This window comes from Daldinia decipiens (genome assembly GCF_022478715.1).
Source record: "Daldinia decipiens strain CBS 113046 unplaced genomic scaffold F4813scaffold_13, whole genome shotgun sequence".
In the NCBI taxonomy this organism is placed as follows: Eukaryota; Fungi; Ascomycota; class Sordariomycetes; order Xylariales; family Hypoxylaceae; genus Daldinia; species Daldinia decipiens.
Genome location: NW_026054556.1, coordinates 687,738 through 702,644, shown reverse-complemented (window position 1 = coordinate 702,644; position 14,907 = coordinate 687,738). Strand labels below are relative to the sequence as shown.

Genomic DNA, 14,907 nt, shown 5'->3' with positions numbered 1-14,907 from the left:
GCGGCCCCCCCGCCCCCCCCCCCCCCCCCCCCCCCCCCCCCCCCCCCCCGCCCCCCCCCCCCCCCCCCCCCCCCCCAGACAGAGAGTACGTGATACATGATATACTATAATATGTAACTTCAACATGCCCATCATCTCATACAACCTCATACGCCACGCTATTTTACTAATTAATACATAAAAACTCCAGGTATTTCACATACATTCGTTCATATTGCACTTCAATATAACCAACCATAAGCCCACCCCCCTTAGAAATCGCTTGCCCGTTCCCTCATCCCGTTATTGCTATAATCATCATCTTCGGGAGCTGCTCCTCCTACGATATTCCACGTCCCTATACTGCGCGCTACTCCTCCTCTCGCTGCTCCTACGGCTATAACCCCTGCTCCCCCGCCTAGGCGGCGTCTGTTCCTCCAACACTATAATCTCGTCGTCGCCATCGCTACGTACCGGAGCAGGTCGTGGGCGACTAATACTTCTCGACCGTGACCGTGATCGTGGCCGGGACCGGGACCGGTCGTGTTCCTCCAGCACGACAATCTGGTCGACCTCCGGTACACGGGCAGGAGATGAGGATGGAGAGCGGCGAACAGTGCGGTCGCGCCGGATCTCGACGGTCTCCTTCCGCCGGTGCGGCGAGTACTGCTGCGACGCTCGCGAGTTGTGGCTGTGCCGGTGACGGCGCACCCGCGGTCGCGAGCGGTACGACACTACGGACGAGGAGCCACCCACTCCGCTTACGGAACCCTCCTCGAGGTGAGGCGCCGGTGATCCCAAGTTCACGCACCAGTATATTATCCACAACAGGAGTATGAATCCTGCAACGGAACCCAAGACTATGCCGGCGACCGCACCGGGGGACGGGCCGTTTGCAGTCCGGCCGTACCCCTCAGGGACCGTGCTCACATCCGTCGCTAGTCGGGGGAGGAGCGTGCGGGAGGCAAAGTCGTGGATTTTCTGTGCAAGGTTTAACGTCGACGTAGGTGTGACTGTCGAAGGTGATGATTTGGATGCCAGATTTGAGAGCATATCACGCGCGAAGCTGCGCGAAGAGTCTAATGGCGGCATGGCGAACTTGATTCCGAGGACGATGCCAACCGAAGTAGATGAAGGAGAAAGCACAAAACAATTGATTGGGCTCTGTGGTTATGGTTGTGATAATGGTTGATAATGGTACGATGGTGCTCGGTTTGCCCTGGTAACGTAGAAATCGCGCGCGAGACTCTTGCAACAGTCTTAACGAAACTCACGATGCCATCGTTGACACTTAATCCAAAATAAAGTGCGCGCTTGCATGCGAAAACGAATTAAGTGGATGAAACGATCGTCTACTGTATGTACAACGCACAAGGCTGGGGAATACTTGAGTGGAAAGAAACTAAGGCGCCAACATCGCGTTGTATCCGTCGCGACCCACGTAAGGTTTGATCTAATCACCACTGATAGCAACCCTAGGTGGCTGGGCCGGAATCCGGATGTTGCTACCGCAATTTCGATCGCCCTATGTATTGTACATCCATACAGCCTAAGCCCGGATTTTCGATGTCCCACCACCTGCGATCCCCACCTGTCTTATCTTATCGCTATTTGCACTAGTGTACATGTATGTAGTATATTACATACCTACATGTATGTATCTATACGTAAGTCGTCCCGTAGTGTATCATTGGCACTGGGAATATTTCCATCTAGTGGCTGGCGTTTTTGCAGATGCAAAATCCAATATCACATCTAGTCCCCTGGCGCATCTTATACAACGGATTTGCCATGCTTGGAAAGTGCGATTATTCGTAAACAATTGGCTAGGGACGGCCCCGGTCCCCCGCCCCCGCCGCCGATACGCAACCGAGAATGCGCTCCTGCGTCAGGTCTCCTGCTGATGTCCGCTTTGTGTGGTCGACAATAATCCCCTCTCTCTAGATTACCTTATCATTTACTGACAACCACTAGTCGGGCGACAAATGGTAATGCAGATCCGCTTGAGAAAAGAAATTTTCTGTAACACGCTCCCTCAGCGTTCGTCCTACTCTCTGGAGAGGGGATATACTCCTTCGAAACAGGAACGCGATGCATATAAACAATTAAGTAAAGGATAAAAATCTCTATAAATTCAACGAGAGAAGACATTGCATTATTCTCATAGCAATCGACTCATCAGGCTAGTCTGTCACCTGATAGCGTGACGCGATTCAACCACGGTCAAGTACCTAATGACAGTAAGCGTTGATATAGGAATTATAGTGTACCTACCTTAGGTATGTATGTAGGAATTAGCGTACCTAAGGGACTGTTTTATAAGTACATGTACTAAGGTACCTAACAGATAGTTACATGCACCTAGGTAGATACTTAGTCTCCACCATTCTTATAAGTCCTCCAACTGCGGCTGTGGATAGCATCTGGAATTCGACGGCTGGCGAATATTCCGTCCTAGGAGTCACGATAATAGGTAACATGCATGTCTCAATCCGATCTAGGATTCTGAGATACACAGTGCTATCCCTCCCGCGGGATTTGCCTAGCTATCGGCTATCGGGCATGCTTCTGGAATCGGGCAGCTCCTTTAAGAAGGTCTTCAACCTCGGAGTTCAATTTTGGGTTAAACCCTTATAAGTTTGCAGTCTGGTTTTACTCGAGATCGTACTAGACGAAGAATCAACAACGGTTATTAAACCCAACATAATCTCCAGACGATCCCCAAGCATAGATTGTGACTCGGTCTCTATACTAGTAAATAGCCTCTTATACTATTACTCAACCCCTTGTTGCGATGGCCGAAGAGCTGAAACCCTATAGATACCTCGTCGACGGAATGTCTGGAGACTTGAAGACCTACCGTGGCAGCTGCCACTGCGGCGCCTATGTCTATGAAGCCAAGATGCCTCATGTCTTCAAGGTGCTCGAGTGCAACTGCAGTTCGTGCTATAAGAAGGGCGCTTTGTGGGTTGTTCCTGAGCCGGGAAACATCCGCTTCATCAAAGGCGACCATAATACCCTAGCAAATTATACCTTCGGAGAGAAAACCATTAACCATAAGGCTCGTACAATTTTACGATTTTGGTTTGTATTGCTCTCGTTAGGCTGACGTGAGGGGGAACTAGTTCTGCCCCAACTGTGGAGTTCAGCTTTTGTTTGTCGGTGACGCCGCGCTTCCGAAGCCCGGTGAGGAACCTAGGATGGGAGCCAATGTAAGTGATACGCATCTCTTCGGAGACACTTAAGAGAGCGAAGCTTACAAATGGCTGATTCGCCCTTAGGTTCGATCGTTCCAGCATGGTCAAGGTGTCGACGTATGGAATATACTAAAGTTCTAGTGAGTTGTTCATGTCCACCTCGGTCCTCAAAGCGCGGACGTTGACAGGTCATTTCTCGCCAATCTCTAGTGCGGATAACAAAGAGTTCAGGGGCCCTTATAAGGCACCTAAGTTCACAGGACCAGAGCCGAAAGCCGTGATAGAAGGCGGGAAGGTATACACTGGTAGCTGCCATTGCGGTGCAGTCAGGGTGGCATTGAAATCAAAGCCTCTCGATAAGACCTCCACGGAACGCATTATAGAATGTAACTGCAGTATATGCAATAGGGTAAGCATTGATATCGCCAAAACTTCTAGAGACCCAGGGCTAACTTGCTATAGATGGGTTACGTATGGCTCTATCCTAAGAAAGAGCAGTTCGAGATTGAAGGTGAAGAAAATCTCGCGTACTATAAATTTGGTTCTGAGCTCGTCGAGAAGTCTTTTTGCAAAACATGTGGAATACCGGTTCATAACAACATGCCACCGATCTCCGACGAGGTGTTCAACAAGCTACCCGAAGGCCAGCGAGCGTTCATCAGGGGAGGGTTAGCACCAATTAACCTGAGGGTCTTCAACGACTTAGATGTCGGCAACTTAAACGTGAAACAGGTCGATGGCTACAATCGTCCGCCGCTCTATGTTGAGCCATAAAACCCCAAAGTTGCGCCTAAAGTTGCGAATGAAGATCGAGATTGGGTGGTAGTAACGGGGTATATCGTTTTCTATATTCACTTGTATCGAAGCTTTATCTCCACTCAAATCTAGGCCAGCATAATGCAGGGTCCGGTTCGTGGTGAATTCGCAGTTGTTCTTCGATGCAGAATAGAGTGTCGAAGGCACTAAAAAGCGTATCATTGTATCTCGTTCTCGAAATTGCCATTGTTATGGCCAAGTTTATATCGTGACTTGTCCCAGCTAGGATTTCCGTCGTCATCGAAGTCGCCCCATTGGAAGAATGAGCAATTCTCTTTACCAGGTACATTTCCGCCGTGACACATCCAGAAATATTTTCCTTGGTTTTCTTTCTTCTTTTGAACGACCCTTAGTATGGCGGGAATGCCACATTTGCATCTCGGAGTAAATTTTGCGTGGAAGCTTGCCTTGTAATCCCGGTATGTGATATTGATCCTCCGGTTGCCTGCAATAGGGTGAGGATCAATCGCTTGGGCCGTGGCGATACAATGTTTCCATTCCTCTTGCATCTCAGCATGCATAACCAAGAGAGAATTATGTGGAAGGTGTATAGATATTTGTCCTTCAGCGTCCGGATCATCCGTAGGGCTAGTATCAGAGTCTTTTGGCATGATCCGTCTAACACGAAATTCTCTTGCCACACCTAAGGAAAGTGAGCCTATTACAGCCCGCGGACCCAAGTACGTTAGTTGATCGCTATGATAGCCAACGCTCTCCTGAGGCCCATTGTAACAATTGACGAAGGCACAATTCGGTGACCATGGATCTGGAGACTGGTACTTCAGCTTTCGTCCGCCGGGGTAGCGAGTCTTGATACGGGTTTGAATTTCTCTATTTACCGCTTCTTGAACCTTTGGGCGAACATGCAAAAGTTGAGGGGTGATAGATCGTACGTCCGTCAATCGGGCCCCGTTGTAGAAGTAATCATGTTTCTGAGTGTTAATTTCGGCTTCCGTCCCGACGTAGAAACTAGATGTATGTGGGCTCTGGACCACGTTATCAAATAATTTGAATGTGATTTTATCGAACGAACTAGATTCGCTTAACATTTCTTTAAGAAGCTCGTTGGCCTCATCTGACGGTAGAAAATTATGAATGATACTGCAAGGTGTATGCTCGGCTACATCCTCAGGATCATACAAGTGAAGCGTCGTCCCTTTCTTAGGAATGGTTCTCGCTTTCTTCGGTGACATAGGTCGTTCTCTAGTTGAAGACTTGGACGCAAATAACCTAAGTGAAGACTGATAACCAACAGCACTGTTTTTCTTCTTCTTTGGCGATGTTGATCGATCCTCAGCTAGAGAAGCGGAAGCAGCTCGAACAGAACCGTCATGCTCTAAGAGGGATTCCAGTAAGGCTTCCTGGCTGATATTAGAGTGCAATGACGAGAGAATTGCCAGTTTCACGTCCGTCGATTCATTATCATCGACTATAAATGAGTCTTCCACAGCGGATGACTTTCGCTTGGTTCCTTTTAAAAATGCGTCCATGATATGAGTTGTAAGGTAGAATGTAAAATCTCCAATAGAAGACGTGTCACGTCATTTTTCATGTTTATTTCACCTTTCATATTCCTTGAGGGCGATGAGAATTCTAAGAAACATTGTGCTCAGATGGCGAGATGTATACATTAGATTTCTCAGTCTTAGCTTCAAATTAGCTTCAAATGTTCGTTGCCTATGTAAAGACGGCAACATTGAATAATGAAAGTGGAAATTGCCTGGTAATTCAGTGAAGGTGGTACCTACCTTAGGTACTCCCATTGTCTACTACCTACCTACATATAACCCCACACAGGTACCTGACATATGTACCTAGGTACCTACCATAAAGCCGAGGCCCCACGTCTTGGCTTCTAACTCATCGTCATTCTTCAGCTGTCAATCTTCAACTAGGTACATTTAGCTACATACCTCTTATAATATACCTTATGCGCCAGCAAGTCTGAGCTTGTGCTCTTCATACAAGCAACATGGCCGCTATGTTGGAGTTCCGCACACCCGGCTGGAATCCTTACGCCGTCAAATACTCACCATACTACGATTCACGAATCGCTGTCGCATCCGCAGCGAATTACGGCATTGTAGGAAACGGCCGCGTATTCTGCTTGGGATTGGGACCGCAAGGCGTCCAGATTGAGAAGACGTGAGCGACTGCAAGTACATTTATAGCTTGACACAACACACTAAGTCTCTTGTCCAGCTTCGATACCAACGACGCCCAGTACGACCTCGCCTGGTCTGAGATCAACGAGAACCAGCTACTGGTCGCATGCGGTGATGGCTCTATCAAGCTCTACGATATGAATGTCAATGAGTTCCCCGTAATGAACTTCCATGAGCATAAGCGGGAGACATTCTCGGTAGCATGGAGCCCCGTTACTAAAGATACCTTTGCCTCTAGCTCGTGGGATGGAACGATAAAGATTGTACGTATCCCCTTAGGCATATGTCAAGTAGCACTAGACATTCTAAACAGCATTGAGTAGTGGTCGCCAGCAAGAAAGGAATCCATCAAAACGCTTCCCGTCGGAAATTGTACTTATAGCACATCGTACTGTCCATCTAATCCAAATATCATCTCCGCAGTGTCGACGGATTCACACTTACGCATATTCGATCTCCGAACGCCAGTCAGCGCTCAATATCACTTAACAACAAAGATTCCAGTTCACATCCCCTCTCCTGTCCCTTCCCTCCAGGGGCCAATTCCTCCTGCTGTACCGGGGGAAATATTGACCCACGACTGGAATAAATACAATCACACAGTGATCGCGACGGGAGGCGTAGACAAGGTAATACGGACGTTTGATATTAGGCATCCTTCAGCAGGGCCTGCATCTGTAATGTTAGGCCACGACTACGCTGTTCGGAGGCTAGCATGGAGCCCACATGCCAGCGATATCTTGATCAGCGCGAGTTACGACATGACAGTGCGTTTATGGACAGACGGGTCGTCAATGCCAACCCAGCAGGAGTCTCCAGTCCAGGCCGGAGTCCAGCTTGGTATTATGAACAGGCATACGGAATTTGTAACGGGCGTCGATTGGTGTTTATTTGGCGTTGGTGGTTGGGTTGCAACTGTGGGATGGGATGAAAGATTGCTGTTGTGGGATGCGAATAGGCTATTACAGGGGCAGGCATGATACCGACGTATTATCATTGGTGGCGGGAAAAGACACGGCGTTAGCTATATAATGGGAATTTGCATTGGGGGCGTTTAAGGAGATTGTCATTGATACTGACGATATTGGATATACTTAAGATATATTGCATAGGTAGTTACCTGTAAGCTAAATTGAACTGCCTGTGCTTGTATACCTCTCTAATATGTTCCTAGATACGATAAAGGATTCTATTGCAAATTAATGCTAACTTAGGCTTACTATGTGCCTATTTAACAGCCATTTAACTTATATACCTTAGGTAGGTAGGATAATTCTACACAAAACACATACCTCAATATTATACCACTTACTATTAATGGCATAGCTTCATAATATTTAGCATTACTTAACTTACATATACCCAATCTACCTTTAGCTGTTGTATAGATGGTTGAACTTCATTCATGACCAAAGCATGATAGGTATCGCTGGGCATTAAGAGCTTACCCACCGCTTTACAAGCAGCACATCATTAATAAATTACCAAGTTTAATCCTTCTTGAGAACACCGATTCTCTTTGCCGGGATTATATATAAGCCAATCAGCCTGATATATAAAGGCATTCTCATACTCCCACAATATGTAGTTATTTCGTCTTTATGTGACTACCTAACTAAACTACCGACCTAGACCCTACAATTCTAAATTCAATCTGGTGGATGCTACGATACTAAATCTCTCATATACTTAAACTAAGTTGGAAAATCTTAGGGTAGACGTGACAGCTGCGTAGTTTGGGGGACTATAGTACTTTCAGTACCTAAGGTAGTCTCCGCAATATGAAATTTAGGTACGACGAAAAATGACATCCGTGGAAGTTGGAAAACCGCGCAATATTTAAACGTGAAGTGTACTCCTACTCTTGCTTTAAGCCGTGTCAATATGCAAATCAGAGAGTCTAGAAAAATGCGGAACACACCGGTCGTAGTTCTTCCAAGTGGTTTACTACTATAACAGATGCTGTTAAGGCGGTCAAGTTAAATCGAATACGAAAGGGAAGTTGGCGGTATAGCCACATATCACAAGGGTAATATGACGCTTCATAGGCTTCGTATTTTTTTTCCTGTCGTTACGAGTCGTCTTACACTATAGTACAAATAGTCGAGATTTCCGTGCCGTGCGGCCCCCTTTTCCAGTGACCGCCCGACGCCTTGAATTGTTCCGTGAAACCAAGCAAGACAACCTTGACTCCGATTGAGGCCCCCTCCCATAAGTGTAGATCTATCGATAAGACGTAGTTCCAGCCCATGAGTCCTTGCACGTCATCGGTCCTAAGCCGTGTGTCGGCGGGCTCGTGCGGATCTATATCCTCATACATAGGTGTCTACCTAGGAAGGGGAGTTTGCTTCCGAAGCAGCATAGTACATTAGAAAATTAAGCACAAGATAACGAATCTTGAGAAATCAACTGTCACTCCCATTATAGGGAGAGGTCGCGAGTCTCCTAGAAGGATGCTCGAGAAGGTTGTCTTCCGCGAGACTCATAATCTGAACTTACGCGGCGGGCAAACGGGTCACCTCCTCCACGACGATCTCTAGAGTTGAATCTGGAGCCTGAGTCAGAACCGCCACCTCGGCCACCATTCGAACTGAAACCACCACCACCACCACGTCGGTCATTTGAGTTGAACCCACCACCTCGACCACCATATGAGCTGAATCCACCACCTTGTCGGTCATTCGAGAACCCACCACCACGTCGGTCATTTGAGTTGAACCCACCACCTCGACCACCATACGAGCCGAATCCACCACCTCGTCGATCGTCCGACTCTCTTTCATAGTTATCGAACCCGAGTCTGATACCCGGTATTCTGTCTAAGCCGCGGTTCCTGGCCGAGGTTGGGGTAATGGCGGGTGTCTCTTCCCAACCAAGCCCAACTTTACACCAATTATTAAGGAGCCGGACGCAATCCCCGACGTCCAAATTTCTTCCAAACTTTTGGCCGAGCAGAGCATTATAGACAGATGCGAAGAGGTCTTTTGGGACGCGCTCATAGGCCTTAGATATATCCTCGAAAAATTGAGCCACTTCCGGAGATGGGGTGCCCTGTCCTAGGGTGTGGCTTGCACTTTGTATGGTGTTGTTAGGCTTGATAGGTAAGCCAGGAAGACGAACTCGTGCTTCCTTGATCTCTTCCTCGGCCAGAATCAACCAACCCTCTCCAGCTTTTCCAGCGCGACCTGTTCGGCCGACTCTGTGGATATATTGATCTCTGTCTGGGGGAAGACCAATTTGAATGACATGGGATACATTGGGGAAATCCATTCCTCTGGCGGTAACATCTGACGAAACAAGGATACCGGTTTGAGCACGACGGAAAGCCTCAGCATTCCTGGTTCGTGTGTCTTGGGTAAGTTTTGAATGGATATCGAATATTGGCACACCGTTGAATCTGTTTCCTAGGGGGGTGTTCTTGATTACGCGGTTGGCAAACTGGACGGTAGCTGTGTTTGAGAAAAAGAGTATTGCCTTAAAAGGAAGGGCATCGGGGTTGTTCTTAGAATTCTTGATTGCCCGATCAGCAATTTCAAGGACGGCTGGGAACCAATTCTCGTAGCCTTTCGCGGCTACAAGGTGTTGCGGAATACGTGCGTGGGTTGGAGTCTCGTCTGGGTTGATGGTTTGAACAAAATCAAAATTATCTGTCTTGACCATACTCTTGGCTAGATGTACAACATCTCGGGGGATAGTCGCAGAGAATAAAAGTGTTTGACGGTCGACTTGGCTAATTGGCGGGAAAAGGTCGACAATGTCGCGGATAGCGTCCGCAAAGCCAACATCTAACATGCGGTCGGCCTCATCCAATACAAATGATTGTATTTTCGGCGCGTCAACCCCAGTACTAGGATCTGATAGGATATCGTGGAGCCTGCCCGGAGTCGCAATGAGTACGTCGCATCCCTCCCGCTGCATCTTGAACATAGCTTCCCTCTTCCTTGTCCCACCAACAGCGGTTTGGACGACAAGTCCGGTGTGTCGCGCTAACTTCCTGGCCTCAACGCCAATCTGCTCTGCTAACTCACGTGTAGGAGATAGAACTATAGCACGGATATCTTTTGAAGAAGCATCTCGGCGGTGTTGCGGGGAAGCAAGACTTGGATCAGCCGCAATGAGACGCTGGAAGACAGGGATAAGGAAGCCTAAGGTCTTGCCTGTTCCTGTCTTTGCTTGTGCCACCCTTTCTACAATTAGTACCAATATAGTAACAATACAACAAGTAATAGATATTGTACTTACAGATCGACTCCCTTGAGAGCTGGGTTGATAGTTAATGACTGGACCTCAGTCATGCTATCATATTTCATGTCCACGGTGATAGCTCGAATGATACGTTCGTCAACACCTAATTTTGCTAGATCTTCAAATCGTGTTGTATTGTATAATGAAGCCGGCGAGTCGTCAGTCTGCGTATTAGCGTAAGCTGCGGCGGACCCTTGAGAGTATAACCGCAGCGCAATTTGTTTCAGAGGGACTAGCTGTCGCTCTCTTTGCGCCAGCCTCTGGCATGATGCTACGACTGGTCGAGAACGAATCTGTTGCGAGACCAAGGTCGAGAGTTGACGACGGGCCAAATTACCCAGGCGGGCATGCCTCTGCAAAGAAGACTTGAGCATTATGGCAGAGTATTGGAATTTTCCTCACAAGAATTAGCAATTGAGGTTGTGAAGGAAGTGTTTCATTTGCACACGACCTTATGGAGGAAGAAATTAAGGCGCGTAGTGGAGGCGACTTGAATGAATTTCTTCAATTCGAAATTTTTTTTCGGCAGGATAAGGCGGAAGACCCACTCAGCCCACTATCAGTTTTCATGTTAAGACAGACAGATAGGCGCGGATAAAGTCTATTCCGCTACGTACCCCGCTTCGGGGGGCACCTGCAGTCCAGCAGTTTTAGCTTTTCGAAATAATAACTCAGAATTATCGGCCCCGAACTTGCCCGATTCACTGAACACCCACGTGTATTTTGAGGCTTAAGTCCGTACATAGTACCTCGCTAATGAAACCATTTTATGAATAGGCTCGTATTCTAAGCAAACAGCATGATGATTTGACGGTGTGTTTAAATACACGAAAATTTGATACTGTATATTTGTTACAAATTTAGGGGCCTAATGGTTAATAGGTAGTTAGTCAGGTACTTGCACATGCTAATACATACCTTATAGCACGAACCATAGGTCGGGCGAGGAAAAATGTGCCTTAGGTACATAATATAGGTAGATATGCAACATTATGTACAGAGTTATGTATGTACTGTATATGTAGTATGTAGATCCGAACTACGGGGACGCTAAGTTGCCCTAGTGCACGTGTTTTCTTCATTATGGGCCAATACATATAAGTGCCTATAAAAATGCAGAAAAGTATTCTTCACATGCTCCATAGAAGTCATTTTGATAGGTACTTTTGCAATAGGTCGGCCTTGACTGCTTCTAACCACAGAGAGGGGAATCTAAGCGTTTAATTATATATTCAGTCAAGATGTGTATTCGAAGCTTTTTCAAACATGTATATCAGTATATGTATATACCCGCGAGGCCGGTGTTGGGTAGGTATATAGGTACATATCATATGTTGGTATATACATGTACCTTCTTGACATGTGGTAGGGTTGCATGTGAAAATCGCTTATCTATCTCCATCTCGAACGACAGCGCCTTTTACATACAAATAGAGAGGTGGGCCTCGTGGTTGAAACAGTGGCGATGCTGCAATGACTACCTAGGCATTAGGGACCTTGCACTGAATATACATATATCTTCCCTGACACTCCCGTCCTACGTGGACATGGGTGCATACCTCCCTACCTACATAAGTAAACGTTAAGTCTAGCCTGGATTTTGTGCAAGGGGTAACACAGGCCTCTGCCGCATAAATTCAGCTTTCTTTCAAGCTTAGCTTAACTTCGATTGCTATATTTATTTTCATTTAACAGGCATTTTTATTTGACTATAATGATCGAAGAACCAAATTGGACTTAGAATCCTCAATATTATAGAACCCGAGAAGGTAAAGACGGGGAAGAGGCAGATAGAGACACCATGATGGAGCAGAATATATCCATAGTAGTGTTCAACATGCTACCGACGTCAGTCCAGTCTCGATTACCGGCTCTTCAGTCACTCCGCCGGTCTACAAGCCGGTATATCTTACCCTCTCGGCGGCGTTCTATAACATCTCAGGACGATATAGAACCTGTGGTCATCGCAAGAAGAGATGCGAATGCAATCGTTGAGTTACAAACATGCGCCACAGCAGCAGGTGTCGCCAACAATAGACTCGTGGAGGACAAACCAAAGCCTTCCGGCCCTGATAGTCGTGTTATGAACACAAGCTCAGGCGTGAAGTGGAGATATGCTAGGCAAGGTATGAGTGCTCCTATCCCGTCTTCAGAGAAAGCGTAGGTTATTTATTATTGTCTAGGTTCTTTTTTGCAGCAGTCGGCTTCCCAAGAAACGGCAGACCTAATATTCGCGAGGAAATCGTATATCGACGGCGTTGCATATATGCTCAGGGCCCTCCCAGACGACATGGACGAGTACGAGGTTAGCATCATTCACCGAGCACTACCGAAGTCGTGCGCGCAGCTAGACGTGAATGGTCAGATCAAGGGCGGTTTAGGTAGATCCGGTTGGCGGCCGTCTGATAGAGCAAAGACCTTTCTCCACTCGGCGGTTCAAGGATTCGTTACAGGCCTTGTTATCTTTGTCTACCTACTCTTGTCCTTCTTTGCGATTGTTATCCGCACCGGGGCATACTACGAGCGCCAGTACAGCATCTCACAGCACATCATCTCTAGTAGCTTCGTTTTCGCTACTACCCTTGGGAAGCAGAGTGGAGCTTTGAGTGAGAAGAGTACGTTGCCCATCTCCTTTCTTGTTCTGCTACCCCCTGTTCTCAAAACGTAGCCGTGGACTTCGGAACATCTTCTAGGGTTATAAGGTTGTGAGGCAGATGCCAAGATCTAGAGTCACCGCTAAGGTTTTCCGCAACTGTTAATCGCTAACACGGAATATTTAGTCTCTGCCATAAGTGAAGGCAAATTTGGGAAGGTAATGTCTGATCTTGCCGCGTGGACTATAGAGGGCGTTGCTGGAGGCGTTCAAGATGGCATCGGACAGGGTCTACAATTGATCGAGCAGAGACAGAAATGAGACACATGACATAACGGTTCTTTGCATTGCTTAATGGCTTGGCTTGGCGTACATATGGGAGATAGAGCGGGATTTTCTCCTCTTCGTTTGGCATTATAGAATCTGCATATAGTTGCATTGGAAATACGGGGATAAATCTGGTTAGACAATGGGTTGGTAAAGATATTCGCGGAACTGCTCTTCGCTTGATGATACCGATATTCGGAGTTGTTATATTATTACGCTTGATTTGATTCAAGGCCTATAGCATTGTCTTAGACCAAGGTATGCTTTACATATACTTCAACTATGATATACAAAGCATTCCCAACTTGAGGGTTGAATTCGAGATATACAGCCCGCCTCCCCAAACGGCGATCGAGACCCTAGGTTACTAGTCCAACCCCGTAGGCCAATGTTTATTTTATTGCTGGGTGTTTCCGGCAGATTTCTCTGCTGCGATTTTGGCTTCCATCCTCCTTCTTGCCGCTAAAATCATCTCGTCTCGCCTTCGTTGTAGGGATGCCTGTCGCTCATTCCGGTTGGAGCTCCATGCCTTAGGTTTTGTGCAGGATTCGGGCTCGCTGCTGGTGCTAACTTTATCTTGTAGTTTATATCTAGTAATCAAATCTGGCTCGGCAGGCTTTGGAGGCGCCTTGAAAGGTTGTGTCTGTGTCGCCGAGGGGTTGGGAGAAGTCGGAGGAGGTGGTGGCTGGAATGTAATAGGGGGCTAAACAAAAACGCGATGTTAGTTAATATGGATTAGATTATCACGGTTAGGAATACGGCGGTGAAGGGTCGCGCTCGCAAATAATGTTGGACTCACGGTCTCTATGCGTCCTGCTAATATCCGTTCCGTAGTTGCCGCTATGTTCCCCCCATTGCGATGCAAATCCCACAAGATAGTCCTCCGATCGACTCGATCTGGTCCAAAGATTTGTTGTATCCTTTCTACTGCGGCCTCTCTAGCGCGCGATACCGCCTGGGCATCTCGGAGTGGTCGCGAGGGTTGGGCTGGCGACGAAAAGAATAGATATCGAATGATGAGGCCGCCAAGGACAATTATGAAGATTAGGGAAGTGAGTGACACTTGTTCGTCTGCCATTTCTGTAGCCTCTGCTACGCAGGTAGCGTTTCCCACCTAAATATTCTGACCTCACGAGACTTATAGACGAAGACACCTGACCTAAATCAATGAACTTTGGCTTGAGGACTAAATGACGTCCAGTGGTCAACTTATTACTTATTATTTGTCGCGTGCAGATTTTATGTAGTTAGCAGGTGGATATTATCGGAGAGAGTAACTACTATGTACCTAGGTAGCCTATGAGGTAGGTACCTAGATTTAGCGGGCTTATCGATTCTAACAAGTACCTGAGTATTTGTGTATCCGTAACATTCAGGCCGATCACTGCAACCGGTCATGTACCTGAGTACTTTTGGATAGTATTGAACCTTTAGGTACATAGGTACATACCTATGACGCCTAGCTTGTCAAATCACACACGTGGTTAGAAAACTAAGACAAATACCTACTACGTGGAAGATACGTGGAATAAATGAGCGAATAGCACATTCAGAGAGGAAAAGAATTGATGAGGAAAGGGAGAAG

The 14,907-nt window shown here is 47.0% G+C and overlaps 7 protein-coding genes across 7 annotated transcripts; 3 read left to right on the top strand and 4 right to left on the bottom strand.

Moving 5' to 3' along the window:
- Positions 1–76: 76 nt before the first annotated feature.
- On the bottom strand, positions 77–1,184 carry F4813DRAFT_51309 (uncharacterized protein). Its single transcript, XM_049248587.1, has one exon. It carries the CDS (start codon positions 1,069–1,071, stop codon positions 298–300), a length of 774 nt encoding a protein of 257 aa, XP_049100483.1. The 5' UTR covers positions 1,072–1,184; the 3' UTR covers positions 77–297.
- A 1,060-nt stretch (positions 1,185–2,244) lies between these two features.
- Positions 2,245–4,050, top strand: F4813DRAFT_51405 (glutathione-dependent formaldehyde-activating enzyme). Its single transcript, XM_049248590.1, has 6 exons — positions 2,245–2,733; positions 2,800–3,040; positions 3,105–3,191; positions 3,261–3,316; positions 3,387–3,585; positions 3,639–4,050. Exons 2-6 carry the CDS (start codon positions 2,816–2,818, stop codon positions 3,948–3,950), a joined length of 879 nt encoding a protein of 292 aa, XP_049100482.1. The 5' UTR covers positions 2,245–2,733; positions 2,800–2,815; the 3' UTR covers positions 3,951–4,050.
- Positions 3,855–5,708, bottom strand: F4813DRAFT_51330 (uncharacterized protein). The gene has a single exon (XM_049248588.1). The coding sequence runs from the start codon at positions 5,480–5,482 to the stop codon at positions 4,151–4,153; it is 1,332 nt and encodes a 443-aa protein (XP_049100481.1). The 5' UTR covers positions 5,483–5,708; the 3' UTR covers positions 3,855–4,150.
- A 163-nt stretch (positions 5,709–5,871) lies between these two features.
- On the top strand, positions 5,872–7,462 carry F4813DRAFT_357017 (peroxisomal targeting signal 2 receptor). Its single transcript, XM_049243063.1, has 3 exons — positions 5,872–6,137; positions 6,195–6,420; positions 6,481–7,462. Exons 1-3 carry the CDS (start codon positions 5,965–5,967, stop codon positions 7,135–7,137), a joined length of 1,056 nt encoding a protein of 351 aa, XP_049100480.1. The 5' UTR covers positions 5,872–5,964; the 3' UTR covers positions 7,138–7,462.
- A 1,024-nt stretch (positions 7,463–8,486) lies between these two features.
- On the bottom strand, positions 8,487–11,004 carry F4813DRAFT_51267 (DEAD-domain-containing protein). The gene is made up of 3 exons (XM_049248586.1): positions 10,400–11,004; positions 8,884–10,340; positions 8,487–8,796 (listed from the first exon to the last, which is right to left on the bottom strand). The coding sequence occupies exons 1-3, from the start codon at positions 10,774–10,776 to the stop codon at positions 8,603–8,605; spliced, it is 2,028 nt and encodes a 675-aa protein (XP_049100479.1). The 5' UTR covers positions 10,777–11,004; the 3' UTR covers positions 8,487–8,602.
- A 1,092-nt stretch (positions 11,005–12,096) lies between these two features.
- Positions 12,097–13,722, top strand: F4813DRAFT_51240 (uncharacterized protein). Its single transcript, XM_049248585.1, has 3 exons — positions 12,097–12,528; positions 12,586–13,017; positions 13,183–13,722. Exons 1-3 carry the CDS (start codon positions 12,204–12,206, stop codon positions 13,314–13,316), a joined length of 891 nt encoding a protein of 296 aa, XP_049100478.1. The 5' UTR covers positions 12,097–12,203; the 3' UTR covers positions 13,317–13,722.
- F4813DRAFT_51228 (uncharacterized protein) lies at positions 13,577–14,890 on the bottom strand. The gene is made up of 4 exons (XM_049248584.1): positions 14,832–14,890; positions 14,510–14,781; positions 14,122–14,411; positions 13,577–14,025 (listed from the first exon to the last, which is right to left on the bottom strand). Exons 3-4 carry the CDS (start codon positions 14,398–14,400, stop codon positions 13,720–13,722), a joined length of 585 nt encoding a protein of 194 aa, XP_049100477.1. The 5' UTR covers positions 14,401–14,411; positions 14,510–14,781; positions 14,832–14,890; the 3' UTR covers positions 13,577–13,719.
- Between the last annotated feature and the right edge of the window lie 17 nt (positions 14,891–14,907).

Coding starts and splice junctions, on each gene's coding strand:
- F4813DRAFT_51309 (XM_049248587.1), bottom strand. CDS start 1,071: ATGCCGCCATTAGACTCTTCGCGCAGCTTCGCGCGTGATATGCTCTCA.
- F4813DRAFT_51405 (XM_049248590.1), top strand. CDS start 2,816: ATGTCTGGAGACTTGAAGACCTACCGTGGCAGCTGCCACTGCGGCGCC. Junction 3,041..3,104: donor AGAAAACCATTAACCATAAG/GCTCGTACAATT, acceptor AGGGGGAACTAG/TTCTGCCCCAACTGTGGAGT. Junction 3,317..3,386: donor TGGAATATACTAAAGTTCTA/GTGAGTTGTTCA, acceptor GCCAATCTCTAG/TGCGGATAACAAAGAGTTCA.
- F4813DRAFT_51330 (XM_049248588.1), bottom strand. CDS start 5,482: ATGGACGCATTTTTAAAAGGAACCAAGCGAAAGTCATCCGCTGTGGAA.
- F4813DRAFT_357017 (XM_049243063.1), top strand. CDS start 5,965: ATGGCCGCTATGTTGGAGTTCCGCACACCCGGCTGGAATCCTTACGCC. Junction 6,138..6,194: donor GGCGTCCAGATTGAGAAGAC/GTGAGCGACTGC, acceptor TCTCTTGTCCAG/CTTCGATACCAACGACGCCC. Junction 6,421..6,480: donor GGGATGGAACGATAAAGATT/GTACGTATCCCC, acceptor AGCATTGAGTAG/TGGTCGCCAGCAAGAAAGGA.
- F4813DRAFT_51267 (XM_049248586.1), bottom strand. CDS start 10,776: ATGCTCAAGTCTTCTTTGCAGAGGCATGCCCGCCTGGGTAATTTGGCC. Junction 10,341..10,399: donor GCTCTCAAGGGAGTCGATCT/GTAAGTACAATA, acceptor AATTGTAGAAAG/GGTGGCACAAGCAAAGACAG. Junction 8,797..8,883: donor CGGCTCGTATGGTGGTCGAG/GTGGTGGGTTCA, acceptor ATGGTGGTCGAG/GTGGTGGGTTCAACTCAAAT.
- F4813DRAFT_51240 (XM_049248585.1), top strand. CDS start 12,204: ATGATGGAGCAGAATATATCCATAGTAGTGTTCAACATGCTACCGACG. Junction 12,529..12,585: donor GTGGAGATATGCTAGGCAAG/GTATGAGTGCTC, acceptor ATTATTGTCTAG/GTTCTTTTTTGCAGCAGTCG. Junction 13,018..13,182: donor TGGAGCTTTGAGTGAGAAGA/GTACGTTGCCCA, acceptor CGGAATATTTAG/TCTCTGCCATAAGTGAAGGC.
- F4813DRAFT_51228 (XM_049248584.1), bottom strand. CDS start 14,400: ATGGCAGACGAACAAGTGTCACTCACTTCCCTAATCTTCATAATTGTC. Junction 14,026..14,121: donor TAGCAGGACGCATAGAGACC/GTGAGTCCAACA, acceptor GTTTTTGTTTAG/CCCCCTATTACATTCCAGCC.